This window comes from Oryctolagus cuniculus, chromosome 1 (assembly GCF_964237555.1).
Source record: "Oryctolagus cuniculus chromosome 1, mOryCun1.1, whole genome shotgun sequence".
NCBI classification, from domain to species: Eukaryota; Metazoa; Chordata; class Mammalia; order Lagomorpha; family Leporidae; genus Oryctolagus; species Oryctolagus cuniculus.
This window is the reverse complement of record NC_091432.1, coordinates 197,833,221-197,853,020: the sequence shown is the minus strand read 5'-3', so window position 1 is coordinate 197,853,020 and position 19,800 is coordinate 197,833,221. Positions and strand designations below refer to the sequence as shown.

Below are 19,800 nucleotides of genomic sequence, written 5' to 3'. Positions count from 1 at the left end.
GCTATGCCACATCACCAGCCCCTGTTCACTGCAGTTTTAAACTCCAGATTTGTTTGATTTTTAAAATCATTTTCATTTATTAAATTTCTAGTTTTGATTATTTATTGTCTTCTTGATCTGTTGAATTGTATCTCTATATTTCCTTGAAGCTTTTATTCATGGATTCTTCAACTGTAGATTCAGCCAAATGTGGATCAAAAATATTCAGGGCGAGCGCTGCAGCTCAATAGGCTAATCCTCTGCCTAGCGGCGCCGGCACACCAGGTTCTAGTCCCGGTCGGGACACCAGATTCTGTCCCGGTTGCCCCTCCTCCAGGCCAGCTCTCTGCTGTGGCCTGGGAGTGCAGTGGAGGATGGCCCAAGTGCTTGGGCCCCGCACCCCATGGGAGACCAGGAGAAGCACCTGGCTCCTGGCTCCTGCCTTCGGATAGGCGCAGTGCGCTGGCCGCAGCGCGCCGGCCACGGCAGCCATTGGAGGGTGAACCAACGGCAAAAGGAAGACCTTTCTCTCTCTCTCTCTCTCTCTCTCTCTCTCACTATCCACTCTGCCTGTAAAAAAAAAAAAAAAATTTCAGAAAGGGCCAGTGCTGTAGCATAATAGGCTAAGCCTCCACCTGCATCACCGAAATCCCATATGGCCGCTGATTCATGTCCTGGCTGCTTCTCTTCCGAAACAGCTCTCTACTATGGCCTGGGAAAGCAGTAGAAGATGGCCCAAGTGCTTGGGCCCCTGCACCCACGTGGGAGACCCATAAGAAGCTCCTGGCTCCTGGCTTTGGATCAGCACAGCTCCGGCCATCGTGGCCAACTGAGGATTGAACCTGTGGATGGAAGACCTCTTTCTCTCTGCCTTTCCTTCTCTCTGTGTAACGCTTTCAAATAAATAAATAAACCTAAAAAAAAAAAAGCACATTAAGGGGGCCAGCACTGTGGCACAGTGAGTAAAGCTGCTGCTTGCAGTGCCAGCACCCCATATGGGTGAAAGTTTGAGTCCCGGCTGCTCTACTTCCAATCCAGCTGTCTGCTATGGCCTGGAAAAGCAGCAGAAGATCGCCCAAGTGCTTGGGCCCCTGCACCTACGTGGGAGACCTGGCAGAAGCTTCTGGCTCCTGGCTTCGGATTGCACAGCTCCAGCCATTGTGGCCATCTGGGGAGCGAACCAGTGGAATGGAAAACCTCTCTCTCTCTCTCCCCCTCTCTCGCTCACTCTTGCTCTCTCTCTCTGCCTCTCCTCTCTGTGTGTAACTCTGACTTTCAAGTAAGTAAATAAATCCTTTTTAAAAAGTAACTCTTTCAAATAAATAAATAAATCTTTAAAAAAAAGAAGTAAGTTGGTAGGAATATACGCAGAATTATACAGCTTTACAGTTACAAACTTCCTCCTCCCTCTCTTATTCCCACTCTTATTTTTTAATGAGCTCTAATTCCAATTGACAGAGATTTGGACAGATACTTGAATATCAGTGATAATTGGAGCATTATTCACAACAGCCAAAAGGTGGAAACAACCCAAGTGTTCACCAAAATGGAATAGAGGCAATCTTAAAACATTTTTGGAGAGTGTGAAGTTATATAACTAGAAGATAATTAGGGTATATAAGACACTGAAAATGTATACACCCTTTGACCCAACAATCTTGCTCATAGGAATTTTTCCCACATATACCCCCTTACATGTATATGAAGAATTTTATATTCTTATTAGTAGTCAGAAAAAAAGACTAAATAACTAAATATTCATGAATGGGGACTGAAAATTAACTGTGTTTTATCCATTTCAAGGAAGACATTACAGCCATTGAAGAAAATTATATGTTCAAGACATGTTTATTTTATTAAATTAAATAAGAAAATCATCATGGTGCTGGCAAAACTGGATGGATACATGTAGAACAATGAAATTAGATCCATACCTCTCATCACCTATGAAAATCAACTCAAGACAGATCAAAGATCTAAATTTAAGACCTGAGAGGGGAGTTCCAAGATGGTGAAGTAGGGAGGGCACTTACTGCTTTAATCCAGGAGAAGATAGTTTAAAAAAAAAGTGGAGAGAGTGCGGTGTCAGGGAAGTTAGGGAGAAAATGGCAGAGGAAACTCTACAGAAATTAGAGGGACACGGTGGACCTACGTGAAGGGTGTGGACATCCACAGCTCAGGACTCCAGCAGCCGAGAGCCTACACACCAGCACTGGAAAGTGAAGTGAGCCCAGACCACAGCAGCCCAAGACACTGGCATTAAAGCTGCAGGAGGAGCCTAGATGGAACCCGGCTTGGAGCCCCATGGGGGAAACTGTACCTCCCAAACTAGAAGAGGGAAAAAAATAGGAGGGACATGTTTCTCTCTCCCTGATCATTTTACAGTGGCATCCTGTAACAAGTTGATAGAGTGGGTACCATCTTGAACATATGTAAAAACTGTGCAAGCTCGTATCCATGCCCAGCAACCAGCCTAGTGGAGAATCCTAACTCTGGTGGGGAGAACTAACAGGGGGCTTGGAGCTTGTGACTGTGGGAGGCTTCTGTGCCGGGAATGTGAAAAAAACAGGGTGTGTGGGAGGACTCATGGTGTGGCGGGGACTTAGGGCAGTCACTGTGGGAGACCATATGCTCAGGGCTTCCTGTTACTTAGTGAGGGGCATTGCTGGGGAATCTGAACTTACACTGAGGACTGTGCAGATCCTTTGTCTGATCCCTGGGGTAGAACAGAGAAATATACTCACTAGCGCTAGTGCTCAGGCACTGGTCTCATTTGAGGAGAGGAGCTCAGCTGAGCAGAATAAACTCACCTCTGATTTTAAAAAGAAAAAAAAATTGAGGAGATTTACCACGCCAAACCAGGATGTGTCACCTTAGACGTGCCCTTCACTGAACAGAACTCCCTGGCCACACCCACTTCAAGCCTTTAGATATTCACTGAAAGCAGACACTCCACTTATTTACAGAGGTATAGCACAAAGATAAAAGCCGCCACAGAAAAATACAAAGAAACCAACAAGTATCTCCACAAATGCTGAACAACAAACACACCAATTCAAGAAACAAGAATAAGGAAGACAACATGATGCCCCCAAAAGAACACAACATGAATGTGAGATTGTGAAGATGATGAGATGGAAGAAATCAAATTCAAAACACTGATCATAAGATTTCATAGAAGTAATCAGAAACAAATGCACGAACTACTGAAATCCGTACAAGACATGAAAGAAAATTTCTCCCATGAAATTGAGATCATAAAGAGAAATCAAAATGAAATGAAGACAAATAAAGAATGCAGTGGAAAGCCTTAAAAACAGAATTGGTGAAGCAGAAGAAAGCATATCGGACTTAGAAGACAAAGCACAGGGGGCTAGCACTGTGACATAGTGGGTAAAGCTGCTGCCTGCAGTGTCAGTTTCCCAAACGGACTGGTTCAAGACTCGGCTGCTCAACTTATGATCCAGCTCTCTGCTATGGCTTGGGAAAGCCATACAAGAAGACCCAAGTCCTTGGGCCCCTGCATCCATGTGGGAGACCCAGAAGAAGCTCCTGGCTCCAGGCTTTGGATAGGTGCAGCTCCGACCATTGTGGCCATCTGGGGAGTGAACCAGTGGATGGAACACCTCTTTCCTTCTCCTGGACACATACAACCTACCTAAATTGAGCCACGAAGACATAGAAAACCTAAACAGACACATAACGAAGATGGAAATTAAATCAGTAATAAAGGCCCTCCCCATAAAGAAAAGCCCAGGACCGATGGCTTCACTGCTGAATTCTATCAGACATTTAAAGAACTAACTACAATTCTTCTCAAGTTATTCAAAACAATTGAAAGGAAGGGAATCCTCCCAAATTCTTTCTATGAAGCCAGCATCACCTTAATTCCTAAACCTGAAAAAGATGCAACAGAGAAAGAGAATTATACACCAATTTCCCTGATGAACACAGATGCAAAAATTATCAACAAAATTCTAGCCAATGGAATCCAGCAATACATCAGAAAGATCATCTACCCAGACCAAGTGGGATTTATCCCTGGTATGCAGGGATAGTTCAACATTCACAAATCAATCAATGTGAAACATCACATTGACAAACTGCAAGACAAAAACTTATCTTAATAGATGCAGAGAAAGCATTTGATAAAATATAACACCCTTTCATGATGAAAACTAAGCAAATTGGGTATAGAAGGAACATTCTTCAACACAATCAAGGCAATTTATGACAAACCCACAGCCAGCATCATATTGAATGGGGAAAAGTTGGAAGCATTCCCACTGAAATCCAGTACTAGACAAGGATGCCCACTATTATCACTGCTATTCAATATACTCTGGAAGTTTTAGCCAGAGTCATTAGGCAAGAAAAAGAAATCAAAGGTATACAAATTGGAAAGGAGGAAGCCAAACTATCCCTATTTGTGGATGACATGATTCTATAAATAGGAGATCCAAAAGACTCCACTAAGACACTATCAGAATTCATAGAAGAGTTTGGTAAAGTAGCAGGATATAAAGTCAATACACAAAAATCAATAGCATTTGTATACACAGACAATACCATGGCTAAGAAAGATCTTCTAAGATCAATCCCATTCACAATAGCTACCAAAAAATCAAATATCTTGGAATAAATTAACCAAGGATGTCAAAGATCTCTATGATGAGAATTACAAAACATTAAAGAAACATTAAAGAAATAAATAGAAGAAGACTCAAAAAATGGAAGAATTTTCCATGTTCATGGATTGGAAGAATCCATATCATCAAAATGTCCATTCTTCTGAAAGCAATTTACAGATTCAATGTGATACCAATCAAAATACCAAAGACATTCTTCTCAGATCTAGAAAAAAATGATGCTGAAATTCATATAGAGGCACAGGAAACCTTGAATAGCTAAAGCAATCTTACACAACAAAAACAAAGCCAGAGGCATCATGATACCAGATTTCAAGACATACTACAAGGCAGTTGTAATAAAAACAGCCTGGTATTGGTACAAAAATAGATGGACAGACGAATGGAACAGAATAGAAACACCAGAAATCAATCCAAACATCTACAACCAACTTATATTTGACCAAGGAGCTAAAGCTAATCCCTGGAGGAAGGACAGTTGCTTCAACAAATGGTGTGGGGAAAACTCGATTTCCACATGCAGAAGTATGAAGCAAGACCCCTACTTTACACCTTACACAAAAATCCACTCAACATGGATTAAAGATCTAAACCTATGACCCCACACCATCAAATTATTAGAGAACATTGATGAAACCCTGCAAGACATTGGCACAGGCAATGAGTTCTTGAAAAAGACTCCAGAAGCACATGCAGTCAAAGCCAAATTTAACAAATCGGATTACATCAAATTGACAAGTTTCTGTATGGTGAAAGAAACACTCGGAAAAGTGAAGAGGCAACTGACAGAATGGGAGAAATTATTTGCAAACTATGCAACTGATGAAGGATCAATACCAGAATATACAAAGAAATCAAGAAGCTCCACCAAAAAAAAAAAAAAAAAAAAAAAAAAAAAAAAAAAAAAACACAGTTAAGAGATGGGCAAAGGACTTAAACAGACATTTTTCAAAAGAGGAATTCAAATGACCAACAAACACATGGAAAAATGTTCACAATCATATCTGTCAAGGCAATGCAAATCAAAATTACAATGAGGTTTCATCTCACCCCAGTTAGAATGGCTTTCATGCAGAAATCAACAAACGACAAATGCTATCAAGGATGTGGGGGAAAAGGTATCCTAATCTTCACTGTTGGTGGGAATGTAAACTGGTAAAGCCACCATGGAAGACAGTGTGGAGATACCTCAAAAATCTGAATACAGATTTACCATATGACCCAGCAATCCCACTCTTGGGGATTTTCCCAAAGACTAGATAAAGAAATTATGGGATACGTACACTATGGAATACTACACAGTGGAAAAAATTTTTGAAATCTGGTCATTTGCAACAAGATGGATGAATCTGGAAAACATCATACTTAGTGAAATCAGCCAGTTCCAAAGGGACAAATACCATATGTTCTCCCTGATCTGTGAGAACTAATTGAGCACCTAAAATGAAATCAGTAGAAGTGAAATTGACACTTCAAGAAGGAATGACTTGAGCTGCCTGTGTCTTGACTATCGAGGAACAGGTTTTTTTTTTTTAATTTTTATACTATTTGTTGAATTCTTTACTTAACATTGAGTTAATCATATATGTATAAAGTCAACTGAAAATAGATCTCAGTAATAAATAAAGGGAATAAGAGAGGGAGGAAGAAGTTTGTAAAGCTGTATAGTTCTGTATACATTCCTATGGACTTACTTCTAAGAGTACAGTTTAAAAACTTGTCATGGGACTCCAAATCCCATTAAGCTTGATGGTAAGAATGCCATCTTAATTGTTAAAATGATCATATTAAGTGTAAAGTGAACACATAGACAGTATTAAGTGCTAAATTGATCATATAAATATGAAGAAGTGCCTGGTAATGATAATAGATAGAATTAAAAAGGAGAGAATGTAACAACATGGGAAGCAGTCCACACAGCAGACTCATAGAATGACAATTGCTTTAAGTAACACTTTGACCTCAGAATCAGCCCTTAAGTCACCCTGGTCTAGCTGAAAAGCCCATGAGAGCATTTCAGGCGTGGAAAGCCAAGACACTATGGCAAAAAAAAATGTTCTATATGAAGGATCTCTTGAGTGAGACCCCAGCGGAAATTAGTGGCCATCAACGAAGGATGTATTCTTTAAAGAAGGAGAGAACTTCCACTTTTCTTGTGGCCTTGTCCAAATACTGACAGTTTGTGGACTCAAAAGTCTTCTAGGCAACTCACGTCAATAGCCTCAGGTGGTCACTGACATCATACATAAGAGAGTTAATTGTTAAATTAACAACAGGAATCACTGTGCACTAACTCTCCATGTAGGACCTCTGTCCTTAATGAGTTATATTATGAGAGTTAGCTCTAAAATTAGTTGTGTGTGTGTGTGTGTGTGTGTGTGCAAATTGTTGAAATCTTTACTTAGTATAGAGTTGGTCTTCTGTGTACAAAGGTAATTGAAAATTAATCTTAATGGAGAATAGGACTGGCAAGGAGAAAGTGAGGAGGAGCAGGAGTGGGAGTGTGGGTGGGAGGGCTAGTATGGGGGGAAGAATAACTATATTCCTAAAGTTGTACTTATGAAATTTGTATTCCTAAAAAATAAATAAAAGAGTATAGTTGATATGAAAATAACTTTTGAGAAGGCTATGTTGCTTTGCAGTCAGTTATACCCAAAAATGTATGTATGGCTCATGTGTGTATGTAAATTGATATTAAATTGGAAGAGATTTTAAGAAAAGAAAATGAATCTTAATGGAGAATGGGACTGGGAAGGGGAGAAGGAGAAGGAAGAGAGGTGGGAATGTGGGTATGGTGTGAAGAATAACGATATTCCTAAAGTTGTACTTATGAAATTTGTATTCCTTAAAAATAAATTTTAAAAATTTAAAAAAACAAAAGATCTGAGACTATGAAGCTGCTGGAAGAAAACATAGAGGAAACACTCCAAGACATTGGTGTAGGGGATGTCTTCTTGGACAAGACCTCCAAAACTCAGCCAACAAAACCAAAACTAAACAAATGTGATTATATCAAACTCAGAAGCTTCTGTACAGTAAAGGAAATGATCAGTAGAGCGAAGAGACATCCAACAGAATGGGAAAAAATATTTGCAAGCCACTTATCTGACAAAGGATTAATATTCAGAATATGTCATCAACTTAAAAAACTCAACAACAACAAAAAAAAACGAACCCTGTTAAGAAATGGGCAAAGGATCTCAATAGATAGTTCTCATATGAAATACAAATGATCAATATCACTAGCTATTAGGGAAATGCAAATCAAGACCACAATGAAATATCACCACACCCCTGTCAGAATGGCTAAAATCCAAAAGACAGAGAGTAAGAAATGCTGGTGAGGACATAAAGTGGAACAATATACACTGTTGGTGGGAATGTAAATTAGTGCAGCCACTGAGGAAAACAGTATGGAGATTTCTTTAAAAACTTGAAATAGACTTGCCATATGATCCAGTAATCCCACTATTGGGTATCCACCCAAGAGACAAGAACATGTTGTACCAAAGAGATACCTACCTATACCACCATATTTATAGCAGCACTGTTCACAATAGCCAAAATATGGAATAACACAAAGTGTCCATTATGAAATGAGTAGATGTAGAAAATGTGGTGTATATACACGGTGGAATATTACTCAGCTAAAAAAAATGAAATTCCACCATTTACATCAAAATGGATGCAACTGGAGGACTTCATGTTGAATGAAATAAGCTGGACACAGAAAAACAAATACTGGATGTTCTCCCTTATATGTGGGAGCTAAAATTAAAACAAATAAACAAAAAAGAAAGAAAAAATACCTGTGTGTATCAGTATTGCTACAGATATAGTTTTGCAAAACTTTGTTTTATACCTTTGTCAAACCAATGGTTACACTACTATAGCTTTAATGATTTGTGATTACTTTAAAATTTACTGTATATGGGTGAAATGATCATTTTCCCACTCAATTATTATGTATTAGCCCTTGCCAATATTCCTGCTATACTAGAGTCTTTTTGCTTTTTACTTGTTAAGCTCCTTATTTGGTGGAAAAAAAGAAAACTGTCATACTTCCACTTGTGAAAGAAAACAATTTTTTTTTTGCTTATTCTAGACTAGTTTGGAAAGATACACAAGAATCTTATAGGAGTTACAGACTCAAGGAAGAGTGTCAAATCATTGTCAACAACAGGAGTCACCGTGTACTTACTCCTCATGTAGGATCTCTGTCCTTAATGTGTTGTCCAATGTGAATTAATGCTATAAATAGTACTGAAACAGTATTTTACACTTTATGTTCTGTGTGGGTGCAAACTGTTGAAATCTTTACTTAATATATACTAAATAAATCTTCTGTATATAAAGATAATTGAAAATGAATCTTGATGTGAATGGAATGTGAGCGGGAGATGGGAGGGGTGCAGGTAGGAGGGAAATTATGGGGGTGGGGAAGCCACTGTAATCCATAAACTGTACTTTGGAAATTTATATTTACTAAATAAAGTCTTAAAAAAATGGGAGATGTGAGACAAGGATGAGGAGACATACTTTATTAAATCTTCATCTACCTTTTGAATAATCATATCAGGCATGTGTATGCCTGTTTTTAAAAATCAATTATTCTTAATGAGTGAAATAAAACAAATGCAAAGGCCCTCCATCAAGAGACCACAACCCTACTGTACCTCTGCTAGAGGCAGACAACATTCATTACTGCCAAATAAACTCTGTGGTCCATTCCTCAGTGTTCTTCATGTCTTAGTAATTTTTCTCTTCCACTGGAAAAAATACTTTTGCCAAAACTTGAAATTTTAGATGAAACTCCAATGTTGTTCTTCCCAGGAACTCTCTCTGACCACATGGAGCCCCTATCAGCATTCTCTCCTATGAAAGGTTATTTTTTAGATCTCAACCTCAAAAGTGAGTACATAATTATTTGCTATTTATTTATTTACATAAAGGGAACAGATTTTATGTATATGTAATTCATATATACAGTTGTTTTTTTTTTTTTGACGGGCAGAGTGGACAGTGAGAGAGAGAGACAGAGAGAAAGGTCTTCCTTTGCCGTTGGTTCACCCTCCAATGGCTGCCGTGGCCGGCGCACCGCGCTGATCCGATGGCAGGAGCCAGGTGCTTCTCCTGCTTTCCCATGGGGTGCAGGGCCCAAGCACTTGGGCCATCCTCCACTGCACTCTCTGGCCACAGCAGAGAGCTGGCCTGGAAGGGGGACAACCGGGACAGAATCCGGCGCCCTGACCGGGACTAGAACCCGGTGTGCCGGCGCCGCTAGGCGGAGGATTAGCCTAGTGAGCCGCGGCGCCGGCCTCATATATACAGTTTTAAGAACATAATGATACTTCCAATCCTACCTCCCTCACTCCCACTCTCCCTTTCTTATTTTTCTTTTAATTTTTGTGATGACTAATTTTCAATTTACTTTCTAATCATAACTTTAACCCTCCACTAAATAAAGAATTCAACCAGTAATAAGTAGAAAAATCACTGTTCCTTAGGATTATAGATAAGGGCTATAAACAATAGTCAACCGGTTCATGTATATTGCTTTTATATTGGATACTAGATTTTTCAACGTCTTGGGAGCAAGAAGGCAACATAATTCAAAGCCTTTGTACCCTTGACACTACCAACATTAGGGATGAGCACAATGAATTCCTACCACACCAGTGGGGTGGAAGACTGAGCAAATAGACTCTTGGATTTTGAGCACAGAAAAAAATTTTTGGCAATGATGTAACTGAACCAAATACCTTTTCTTTTCATTTTAATATTCTGATGACTACTGAGCCCTTGACTAACTAGGGTGTCTGCTTAAACATATAAATAATGCTTGCTTGTGAATTCTAGAAACCAGCCTTGAGAAAGTCAGCTGAAATTACAAAGTAATCTGACTCTCCTTGGACAGCATGATGGATAGTTTGAATTTATTGTAATAGAATGAAAAGGAGAATGAATAAGTAAGGACACAGTAAATATGGGCTTTGGGCAGAGTGGGCTCCATCCTGACTAACCAAACACTGAAATCTCTTAACACAATCTCTGCCTCCTTCAAATTTCAGCAAATCATGTTTTGTAGCTGCTTGGTTTTGCAAAGCATCCTTCTGTTGCTTCCTCATGGCCAGCAAGCTAGATTCCCAAGGAACTGCACTGAGATATCCTGTTATCAGAAGTCAGGTTGGCTCAGCAGGCCAACCTCCCTTGTAACTGCTTTTTTTTAAGATTTTATTTTATTTGAGTGGTAAAGTTACAGACACTGAGAGGGAGAGACAGAAAGAAAGGCCTTCCATCCACTGGTTCACTCCCCAAATGGTCTCAGTGGCCGGAGCTAAGCTGATCCGAAGCCAGGAGCCAGAAGCCTCCTGTGGGTCTCCCACAAGGGTGCAGGGGCCCAAGCACTTGGGCCACTGCCACTGCTTTCTCAGCCCATAGCAGAGAGCTGGATTGGAAGAAGAGCAGCCAGGACTAGAACCGGCACCCATACAGGATACCGGCACTGCAGGAGGATTAACCTACTGTGCCACAGCACCGGCCCCCACATGTAGCTTCTTAAAAAAAAAATCCACACTGTCCTCACGAAGCCGGATAGTAGTTCTTGAGACTGAAAAGTCTGTTATCTCCACATCTATTGATAGAGGAAACTTTCTCTTTCTTTACCCTCAAACCTGTTCTTCATTATTTTGATTCAGCACCAGGGCCAGAGACTGAGCTTTTGGTAACATTGAGACCACTGTCACCGGGGCTAGACCTTCTTAAGGATATTCAGAAATCCTGATTGTTAGAGAAATTTCACATACCCATGAAAGTGAAGCAGGTATAATAACTGTGTAACTTCATGGGCAGAGTATAACTGTATAAGAGTATACTGTGGCTCACTTGGAAAACATCTTTTGAAGGTTCCAAAATCTAGGTCAAACATATTTCAAAGATTCTCAAAATTCAGATCAAACAAATATCCAATAGGTAAACAGATACCCACAGAGATCAAGAGATCCAACCAGAAACAGCAACTAGTTTGTGACCTGTACTGAGAAGTATAATCCATCTCTGCAGGCATTAATCTCCCCAAGTAGACAGAATGCTATAACCTGGGCATAAAAAGCTGTGGAAAACCAAGCCTAGGGCAGAGTATTGGAAGTGGACCACATGAATATTCCTCCCTGAAAGGCAGTATTTACAGTCTCTTCCTACCCATAAGGCTACATAGATGGGATAGATACAGTGGCCTTGGCTTTTCCCTGCCACATCAGCCATTTCCCTTCTTCTTGATTGAATGATTTATGATCACTCATTGCCAGAAAAAAAAACCAAACCTTTCTATATGCAAATCACTACCAGGCCCTGCCTTCATCAACTCCTGTGTGCTACTCTCATAAAGGTGAGTGGTGTGTCTAAGCACTGCTTTCTGAGGACAGGTGACAAGACAGTTGCTATAAAGGAGAGAAGCCTGATGGGGCTGCTGTAGGGGGTGCAGGGTGAAAAGAAGGTGGGAAGCAGGCACTGCTTGTGGGTGTGGCACCTTCACTCCACGCTCTGTAACCCTTATAGACAACCAGACACCCTCAACTACAGACCGAATCACCACATGAGCTTCCCTATGACACAGCCTTACAAGACAAGAGGGCTTTGTGATGCAGTCTGGGAGCCTGGTTCTATCCTCTGTGAGGCGGACATGACAAGGCCTGGCATTGGAAGCCGTTAAACACTAGAACTCTGAACGCCTAGATAGAGAGATGGCTGGTCTCCTCATGCTTATGAGGTTTAGACCATGTTGAGCTCTACTTTTGTTCTGGAGGACATTGGATATTGCTTATATACCTATGGATCCATCTTACTCATTTTCCTAATTCTCTGGCAACTGAGAAGGAGTTACTGTGGACTGAAGTTGGAACCTAAAAGGAGTTGCTGCCGGGTAGGGAAACACTGTGATCACAACTGAACTTATTTAAGCCCCAAGGTCTCTTCATAGAATCTATCACTCCCTTCCAATTTTTATACTATGCTTTCAGTTTCTTTTATATAATCTTTGTTCTTAGAGTCTAGGAAGTAATTCATCACAGGCTTTCCCTGTAGTACATTCAAATGGAAAAGTCAAGAACATCTCTGTTTGGCTTGAATAGACACCTAGATATGAACTCTATTTCACTGGATATCAGGAGACCTCCAAATAAGGGAGATTTCTCTGATTGGTGGCTATTTAAGGCATTTATTAAACCAGGTTCTTCAACTATTAGAACCATATATCCATTAATGTTTTCTACTAATTCCTTTGTTTAACACTTAGTCTCTATCAGAACTTATCCTGGGAATTGGATGGGAGGTATAGAATTTTGAAGAGACTAGGGTGAATAATAAATAAGTAGATAAGGGAAAGTCAGGGTAAAGAAGGTGGAGTGTAAGTAAAGGAAACATAGGACAAGATCTAAAATGCAGATAGAGTGGCCGGCATTGTGGTGTAGAGGGTAAAGCCACTGCCTGCAATGCTGGTATCCCTTATGGGTGCTGGTTTGTGTCATGGCTGCTCCACTTCTGATACAGCTTCCTGCTAATGTGCCTGGGAAAGGCAGCAGAAGATGGCCAAGTATTTAGGCCCCTGCTACCCACATAGGAGACTGGAAAGAAGCTCCTGGCTCCTGACTTTGGCCTTGCTCAGCCGTGACCATTGCAGCCATCTAGGGAGTGAACCAAAAGATAGAAGATCAATCTTTCTCTCTGCATCTGTGTCTCTCTTGGTAACTCTTTCAAATAAAAATAAATATATATTTTTAAAAATACAGATAGAGATATAGAAAGGGAGTGGGAAGTGATTATATGAGTGTTGTCTCATCTAGGACATGAAAACAGAAATGGTGCCCCAGCTTCACATTCTAATGTTTTTGTCTTTAAGCGTCACCGAAAAGTCAGGCAAAGGGCCAGAGATGCAGCATCAAGAGGTAAAGTCTTCCTCTCTCCTCTGACTCCCTTCCACTGTGGCTGAAGTACCCACGGTTCCTGTCCCTTCATGACACCTGGTGCCAGGAGTCAGTGCTCTAACCACTGAAGGCTCCCACTTACCAAACTGACAACTTCTACAGAGGACTTCCATGGGTTGGAAATAACAACGTGGGAATGTTCCCCAATGCTCTGTTTTTCCCCTGGGAATCAAGAATTGAGGAAGGAGAACAGATGCCCTTAACTGTTTGATTTACTAGTTTTACAATCCTGTGGAAGTCATACCATCTCTCAGTCTTGTTCTCCATAAAATGGGTATAATAGCAATGATCTCACCTCACTCACAGGGCAAAGGCCCACAACACAAGTTGTGATTAGATTGTACGTGGACATGCCTGAGAGCACTGATATTTGGGTATTTCAGTCTGCTCTGGTTGAGTCATAGGTCTCTAGCTTCCTCTGGGATAACCCTGACACTCTCCCATGGTCCATAAAACTCTTTCCTGGTTCCTCAGCTAGGAGACTTTCCCAGGAAGAAGCTGAGAAGCCGCGGGAGCTGATCTCAGTCATGAAAAGGTGATCTCCATCTCCTGCTCTTTTTGGTCTCCCAACTTTGAGTCTGGCCTGTGATGATATCTTGGCTTGGCCTGGGGCAGAGATGAGGAGAGGGATAATGGCTGGGTGGGAGACACACACAGTGCAGGCTGGTTCACTAATGAGAAGGTTGCCTGGGCAGAGTAGAATTGACATGTCTCAGGAGGGAAGTGTCACCCAATTGCACTCAGTTCTATGGTGAAAGTAGTTCTGGAGGCCGGCGCCGCAGCTCACTAGGCTAATCCTCCGCCTAGCGGCGCCGGCACACCGGGTTCTAGTCCCGGTCGGGACGCCGGATTCTGTCCCGGTTGCCCCTCTTCCAGACCAGCCCTCTGCTGTGGCCAGGGAGTGCAGTGGAGGATGGCCCAGGTGCTTGGGCCCTGTACCCCATGGGAGACCAGGAAAAGCACCTGGCTCCTGGCTCCTGCCATCGGATCAGCGCGGTGCGCCGGCCGCAGCGCGCCGGCCGCGGCAGCCATTGGAGGGTGAACCAACGGCAAAAGGAAGACCTTTCTCTCTGTCTCTCTCTCTCTCACTGTCCACTCTGCCTGTCAAAAAAAAAATTCTGGAACTCAGGATTTGTCTAGTGCATAATTCATAAAGGATGCTACAGGGGACTGCACTCAGACATGAGACAAGTCGTTCAGTCCAGAGAATGGATTTTGCATATTAAGAAATCATCATTGCCATATTCTCTTTATAACCACACCCTTCCAAAGGAAGACTCCTGAGTCTGGCTGGATGTAGGTCTGGCTGTTACCTGTTATGGTTCTGTCTTCAGGGAGCCAGTTCCTAGGACAGACCTCAGACAGGAGTCTATCATCTTATCTAGTCCTTAAGATCTGTGGAGAACAGGATTGGTTCCCAAGAGATGCTGGTTATAGCAGCAAGAACACCAAATACTCCCAGAATGCAGAGTTCCCACAGGCCCTCGTTTCCCAGTTTAGATGTACCAAACAGTTGGCTCTGACTTTCTTGACCTAAAATTATACTAATCCAGGTTCTACCTGGTGATGTTCCTGGTGATGGCCCATCAGCAAATCACTGTATATGCTCTCTGCCTGATTCCTTTTTCCTAGTTTAGTTTCTCAAGAAGGTCAGTAGAAAAGTGAGTCCACCTACCAGTATTCTCTGAGGACCTTGGCCTCCCATGGCTTCTCTGAGACCTTGCCCAGCAGGCCTTAGACTCTCAGTCTAGCCTACCATACCTTGCCTAGTAGCAGTTCCTTATGAAAAGAAGCAGAAGGGTAGACATCTGAGGGTATAGGGTTCAGGACCTGCTGGAATAGTAGAGAGCAATGCCAATCCACAGGTTACACTCTTCCAAAAAGGCAGAGTTCACTCCATCATTAACGATTGTTGTGTTCCCTTTCCTAGCCAGGGCTGGCTTCCTGGGGATCGAAGTGTGAGGCGGCTCCTGTGTGAAGACCCTTGCTGCCAAACCTGCAATGCCCTGGCTCTGGAAATTCACCAGTTACTGGCTGGGGAGAGTAACCAGGTTTCTGCCACTCTATCAGGGACATCGCAGGGTTCTTCTTGTTTGGAGATTCTGTCAATATCTAGTGTATCTTTTGAGCAGAGTCTGGAGATTCATTCTGATCACTCTGAAGAGCTCTCACCACCAGCATTGGTAGCCCCCAAACTGGCACAAGCAACAGAGGCCAAATACTTAACCCAGTCAGCTGTCCAATCAACCAGTGCAGCCAGCATCCAAGAATACTGGGCTGATTACCTCCAGCTAGAGCAGGAATTTCAAGTGCCAGAGATGATCTTGGGCCCAGAGACTATGGCTTCTTCAGTGCTGGAGGAAACTAGAGTTCCAGAGAACCAGCAGGAGATAGTGGAGATTATTTCCACCCAAGTCCATGATTGTCAAACTCTGCAGCCTTTGAATTCCCAGGTCTCTTTAATGACCCTAAATCCAGAGATCACAACCCTGATACATCCCATGGCCTTGCAAATGGTACCCCATGCCTACCTGCCATTCCTTAGTCCTGAATCCCTAAGGCTTCTTGAGATACATGTGAAAAAGTGGATGCATTTTCAGAGATGGGGGCTCCCTAGACGTGTGGAGGAGTCTCTTCGGCAACTTATGCCAAATCCACCAGTGAATTACCAGCCTGAAAATAATGAACCAGTTTCTTTCATCCTGAATAATACATCTCAGGTCTCTGTTAATGGTTTTGGAACTATTTGCCACCAGGCCTGGTGTTCATGTATGGCTGGCCAGCCTACCCAGACATTCTGGGTTTCTGAATGGTCCATAATGGACCCAGAACAAAGGCAACACTCCCACCAATTTCCACACCCTATGGCCTTTGCATTAGCCTCTCCAGAAACTAAAGATCCAAGTGGCTTCCATCCATTCCTTGGTGAACAGGATAATGTTTCAGGAGTCCACCTGCAAGAGAAATACAGCCAACTATTCTGTGGCCTCCCTTCCCTGCATAGTGAGTCTCTGGTTGCCACTTTCTTGGGTTCTCAAGGCCTCTCTGAGAATGAAAACATGTCTAAGCCCTCCTTGAAGGATCCTTTTCTCCTCAAGGAGTTTTCTCTCCTCCCTCTGATGCCAAAAACTCCACCCCAGTCATGTGCACCCTCTTCCCCACCTTCCCCAAATTGGGTGGCTCCATCTGACCATCAACAAGCTCAGTTCAACGTCCCATTTCTGACTCTGGCTGAGTATGAAACCTTGGAATGGCACCTGCTGCAGAGGCAACTCCAGCTTCAGTGGGGCTTACCAGCTGCCTTCTGGAAATCTCAGCATGCCCAGAGCCCCAAGCAGTATGAGTCCTGTGACAAAGCCCACTCTCCAGAGCCTCTGAAAACTTGCTGGTCGGCAAAGCCTGTCTCAGTCCTCACCAGGGAACTGCTCTTCTTCCCAGAAAATGCCCGGAGAATGTTGGAATTCCATCTCCAGAAGCAGCTGATTCACCACCGCTGGGGTCTGCCCCAGAAGATCCAGCAGTCCAACCAATTACTCCTTTCCTCCACTGACCAGCAGGCGCTGGCCTGGAGCAGCGAAGATCTACCCGATGAGAGTGCACCCCAGACCATAGCCCTAGACACCAACAGGGCCAGTGACCTGCTCTCACCCATTGTGACCCCAGTATTAATCCCCATGCCACACTTGTTCACCCAGGCCAAGGCAATATTGCACAGCCACATCAACTCCAAATGTGCACAGATCCAACAGGGCAAGGTTCCTGCGCGTGTCTATAGCTCCTGGAACTGCAGGATTCCTGGGGGCCTGGCAGTGGTTCCCTTTTCCTGCATTCCAGAAGTCCAGCCCCTGGAGCTGCAGGAAGCAACTGACCTTGACCCACATCACGAAGTCATACCCTGGATGCCAATAGAGCTTGAGCCACAGCAACAGGCCCTACCACGGCCTGTTCCCAGACGTCGTAAGCTGCCCCAAGCCCTGTCTGAGGAAGTCATTGAGAAACTGGAGACAACTTTACGGCACAAGTACCTGGCCTTCCTGTCGGGGCTGCCTTCTCTTTATTATGTGGCTCTCTCCAGGGCCACGTCCCCAGCCATCACTAGCCAATCTATAATCACAGAGGTGGTTTCTGGGCCTATCGAAATCCCAGCAGAGCCTCCGACTCAGATGATTTCATTTCAACAACTAGGTTTGGATCTTGAGCCATGCTTTCAAGATGACAACAAGACTTGTATAGACACTGCAGAGGAGCTCCACATTGAACAGCAGGAAGAAGAAATGATGGAGATGGTGCTTCTAGAAAACCAGCCACAACCTGCTAACCCCTACTCAATCAAGACACATATCTTGACCAAACTAAACTTCCACCTGAGAAAAAAGGTCCTAGAGATACAGTTGGGAATTCCTGCCAGGGCGAGGGAGTCCAGGGAAGAAACTGCCACAAATCCAGAGAACATGTACCTCCAAGAGTCTCTTGGGAATCTCAACAACCAAGAAAACGCGTTGCTCCAGGAACCACCCATCCCACCAGGCACTCTTCCTGTCCTAGAACCAGAATGGGTCCTCTTTAAGGAGCAGCTGGCCACTGAGTTGAAGGCAATGCAGCAGAACCAAAAGCAACCTACTTTCAAAGAAGCGCCTCACGGTTCTGCCCACTGGGCTTCCAGGATCTCACAGCCCAGCGGGGACACGACGGAGACCCAGGTGCTTTGTGTTCAGGTGGAGGCCAGTGAGAACAACCCCAGCCTGGAGGAATCCTGGAGCTCTGAGCCCCAAAGCCTAGGCAAGAGCAAGGACTCAGCCCCACTCCCCATGATGCCTAAGAAGAGAGAGGACTCAGGGAAACTCAAAGGAGCAGGAGACCATGGGGAAGGAGATGCAGGGCTTGGGCCCTCCTTACCCAGAGAAGAAAGACATTCTGTTGAAGGCCAGAGGCCAGCAGGGACGCCTCTGAACAGGACACCTCGAGGCTCCTGGCGACGGAGCCATAGCTTTCATTTTGCTGATCCCTGTCAACACAGACCCCAGAATCACCCTCAGCTTAAGGCCCCAGAGCTGCCTCCAGGAGTCTCTGGGGGGAAGGCATCAGAGGATGGCCTGCAAGCTAGTCACACCAAGCTAAATGTTGTTCTCAAACCAGCAAGGACTCTTGAGAATGCCCAGCCTGTGCTGGCGCAGGCTTCCCACGGCCAGCCTCTCCGAGGCCAACGAATTCAGGGTAAAGCTTGGCAGGGCCACACGTGGCTAAGTCTGCTTTTTGAGGGGCAGGGGAAGCCAGCCCACCCGCACAAGAGGCCCAGCTCTCCAGAGGCCAGCTTGTTAAATAAGATGAAATCCTTTCTGTATTTTTTTAACTCCAAGACGAAAGGCAAAGGGTGTTTGGAATCCACATTTTCTGCAGCTGAGAAAGTGGCCAAAAGCAGAAAAGAGAATGTTGAGAAGAGCCTGGCTCCAGCCAGAAGCCCCAAGAGGAGAACTAAGACGGACAAGCCAGCAGGACACCCCAAGGCCCAGTCATGCCCCACGGAGAAGCTGGGGGGCTCGGCTTTCCTGAGGGTTTCCCATTCCCCAGACGCTAAGCTCCGGCTCCGCTCCCAACACCAGGGCTCTGCCTCAGTCCCGGCCCTTCCCCGCCACTGCCCTCGGCACTGTCCTCGAATGGCCCGTGCCACCCAACCAGGGAACACTCTTAGCTCCCAGCCCTACCTCAGACCAAAACACTGGTCTGCCCATGAAGACAAGGAGTAAGAACCTATAGGTGCCCCCAATCCCCACATCCCTTGAGGAGGACTGCTATTGTCATTTCCATTAAGGCACAGGTGGGCAGAACCCCACCCAAAATATACTCTATGTCTCTAAGCCAAGGGTTGTCTGTCTCCTCCTTGTCTCCACTGTATTTTGCTAAGGGAATGCTCGAGAAAGGCTGTAAAGTCCTTCCCACCTAGAGAAAAGCTTCAACCCACAGCTCAAAAGGGTCATTTTTGATAACTTTCATAGTGACCTCTTCTAGAGGGGGATTCTTTTGTGTTTAACCATAACACACAGGTAATTTTACAGATGTCCAAACAAAATGATAGACTCCATCCTGTATGTTCCCTGCTGGTACGGGGAAGATCTTTAGGAAAACCCTTCTAGGAGCCTGCTGCAGCCTACTGCCATACTGCTTTCAGCTGTATGGAATTAATGCCTCCTGGA

The 19,800-nt window shown here is 43.8% G+C and overlaps 1 protein-coding gene across 2 annotated transcripts in view; it reads left to right on the top strand.

The window, feature by feature from the left end:
- The window catches only part of LOC100347365 (protein SPATA31F1), a 100,018-nt gene extending 80,549 nt beyond the window's left edge, over positions 1–19,469 (top strand). Inside the window, exons 2-5 of one of the 2 annotated variants that reach the window (XM_051844409.2) lie at positions 9,462–9,539; positions 13,525–13,570; positions 14,084–14,144; positions 15,540–19,469. In XM_051844409.2, coding sequence (XP_051700369.2) covers positions 14,137–14,144; positions 15,540–19,353 — 3,822 coding nt within the window. In that variant the 5' untranslated portion in view covers positions 9,462–9,539; positions 13,525–13,570; positions 14,084–14,136 and the 3' untranslated portion in view covers positions 19,354–19,469. Of the gene's footprint in view, positions 1–9,461; positions 9,540–9,626; positions 12,550–13,524; positions 13,571–14,083; positions 14,145–15,539 lie in introns of those variants that run through there. The other variant, XM_008271775.4, reaches the window with a different exon arrangement.
- Positions 19,470–19,800: the final 331 nt, after the last annotated feature.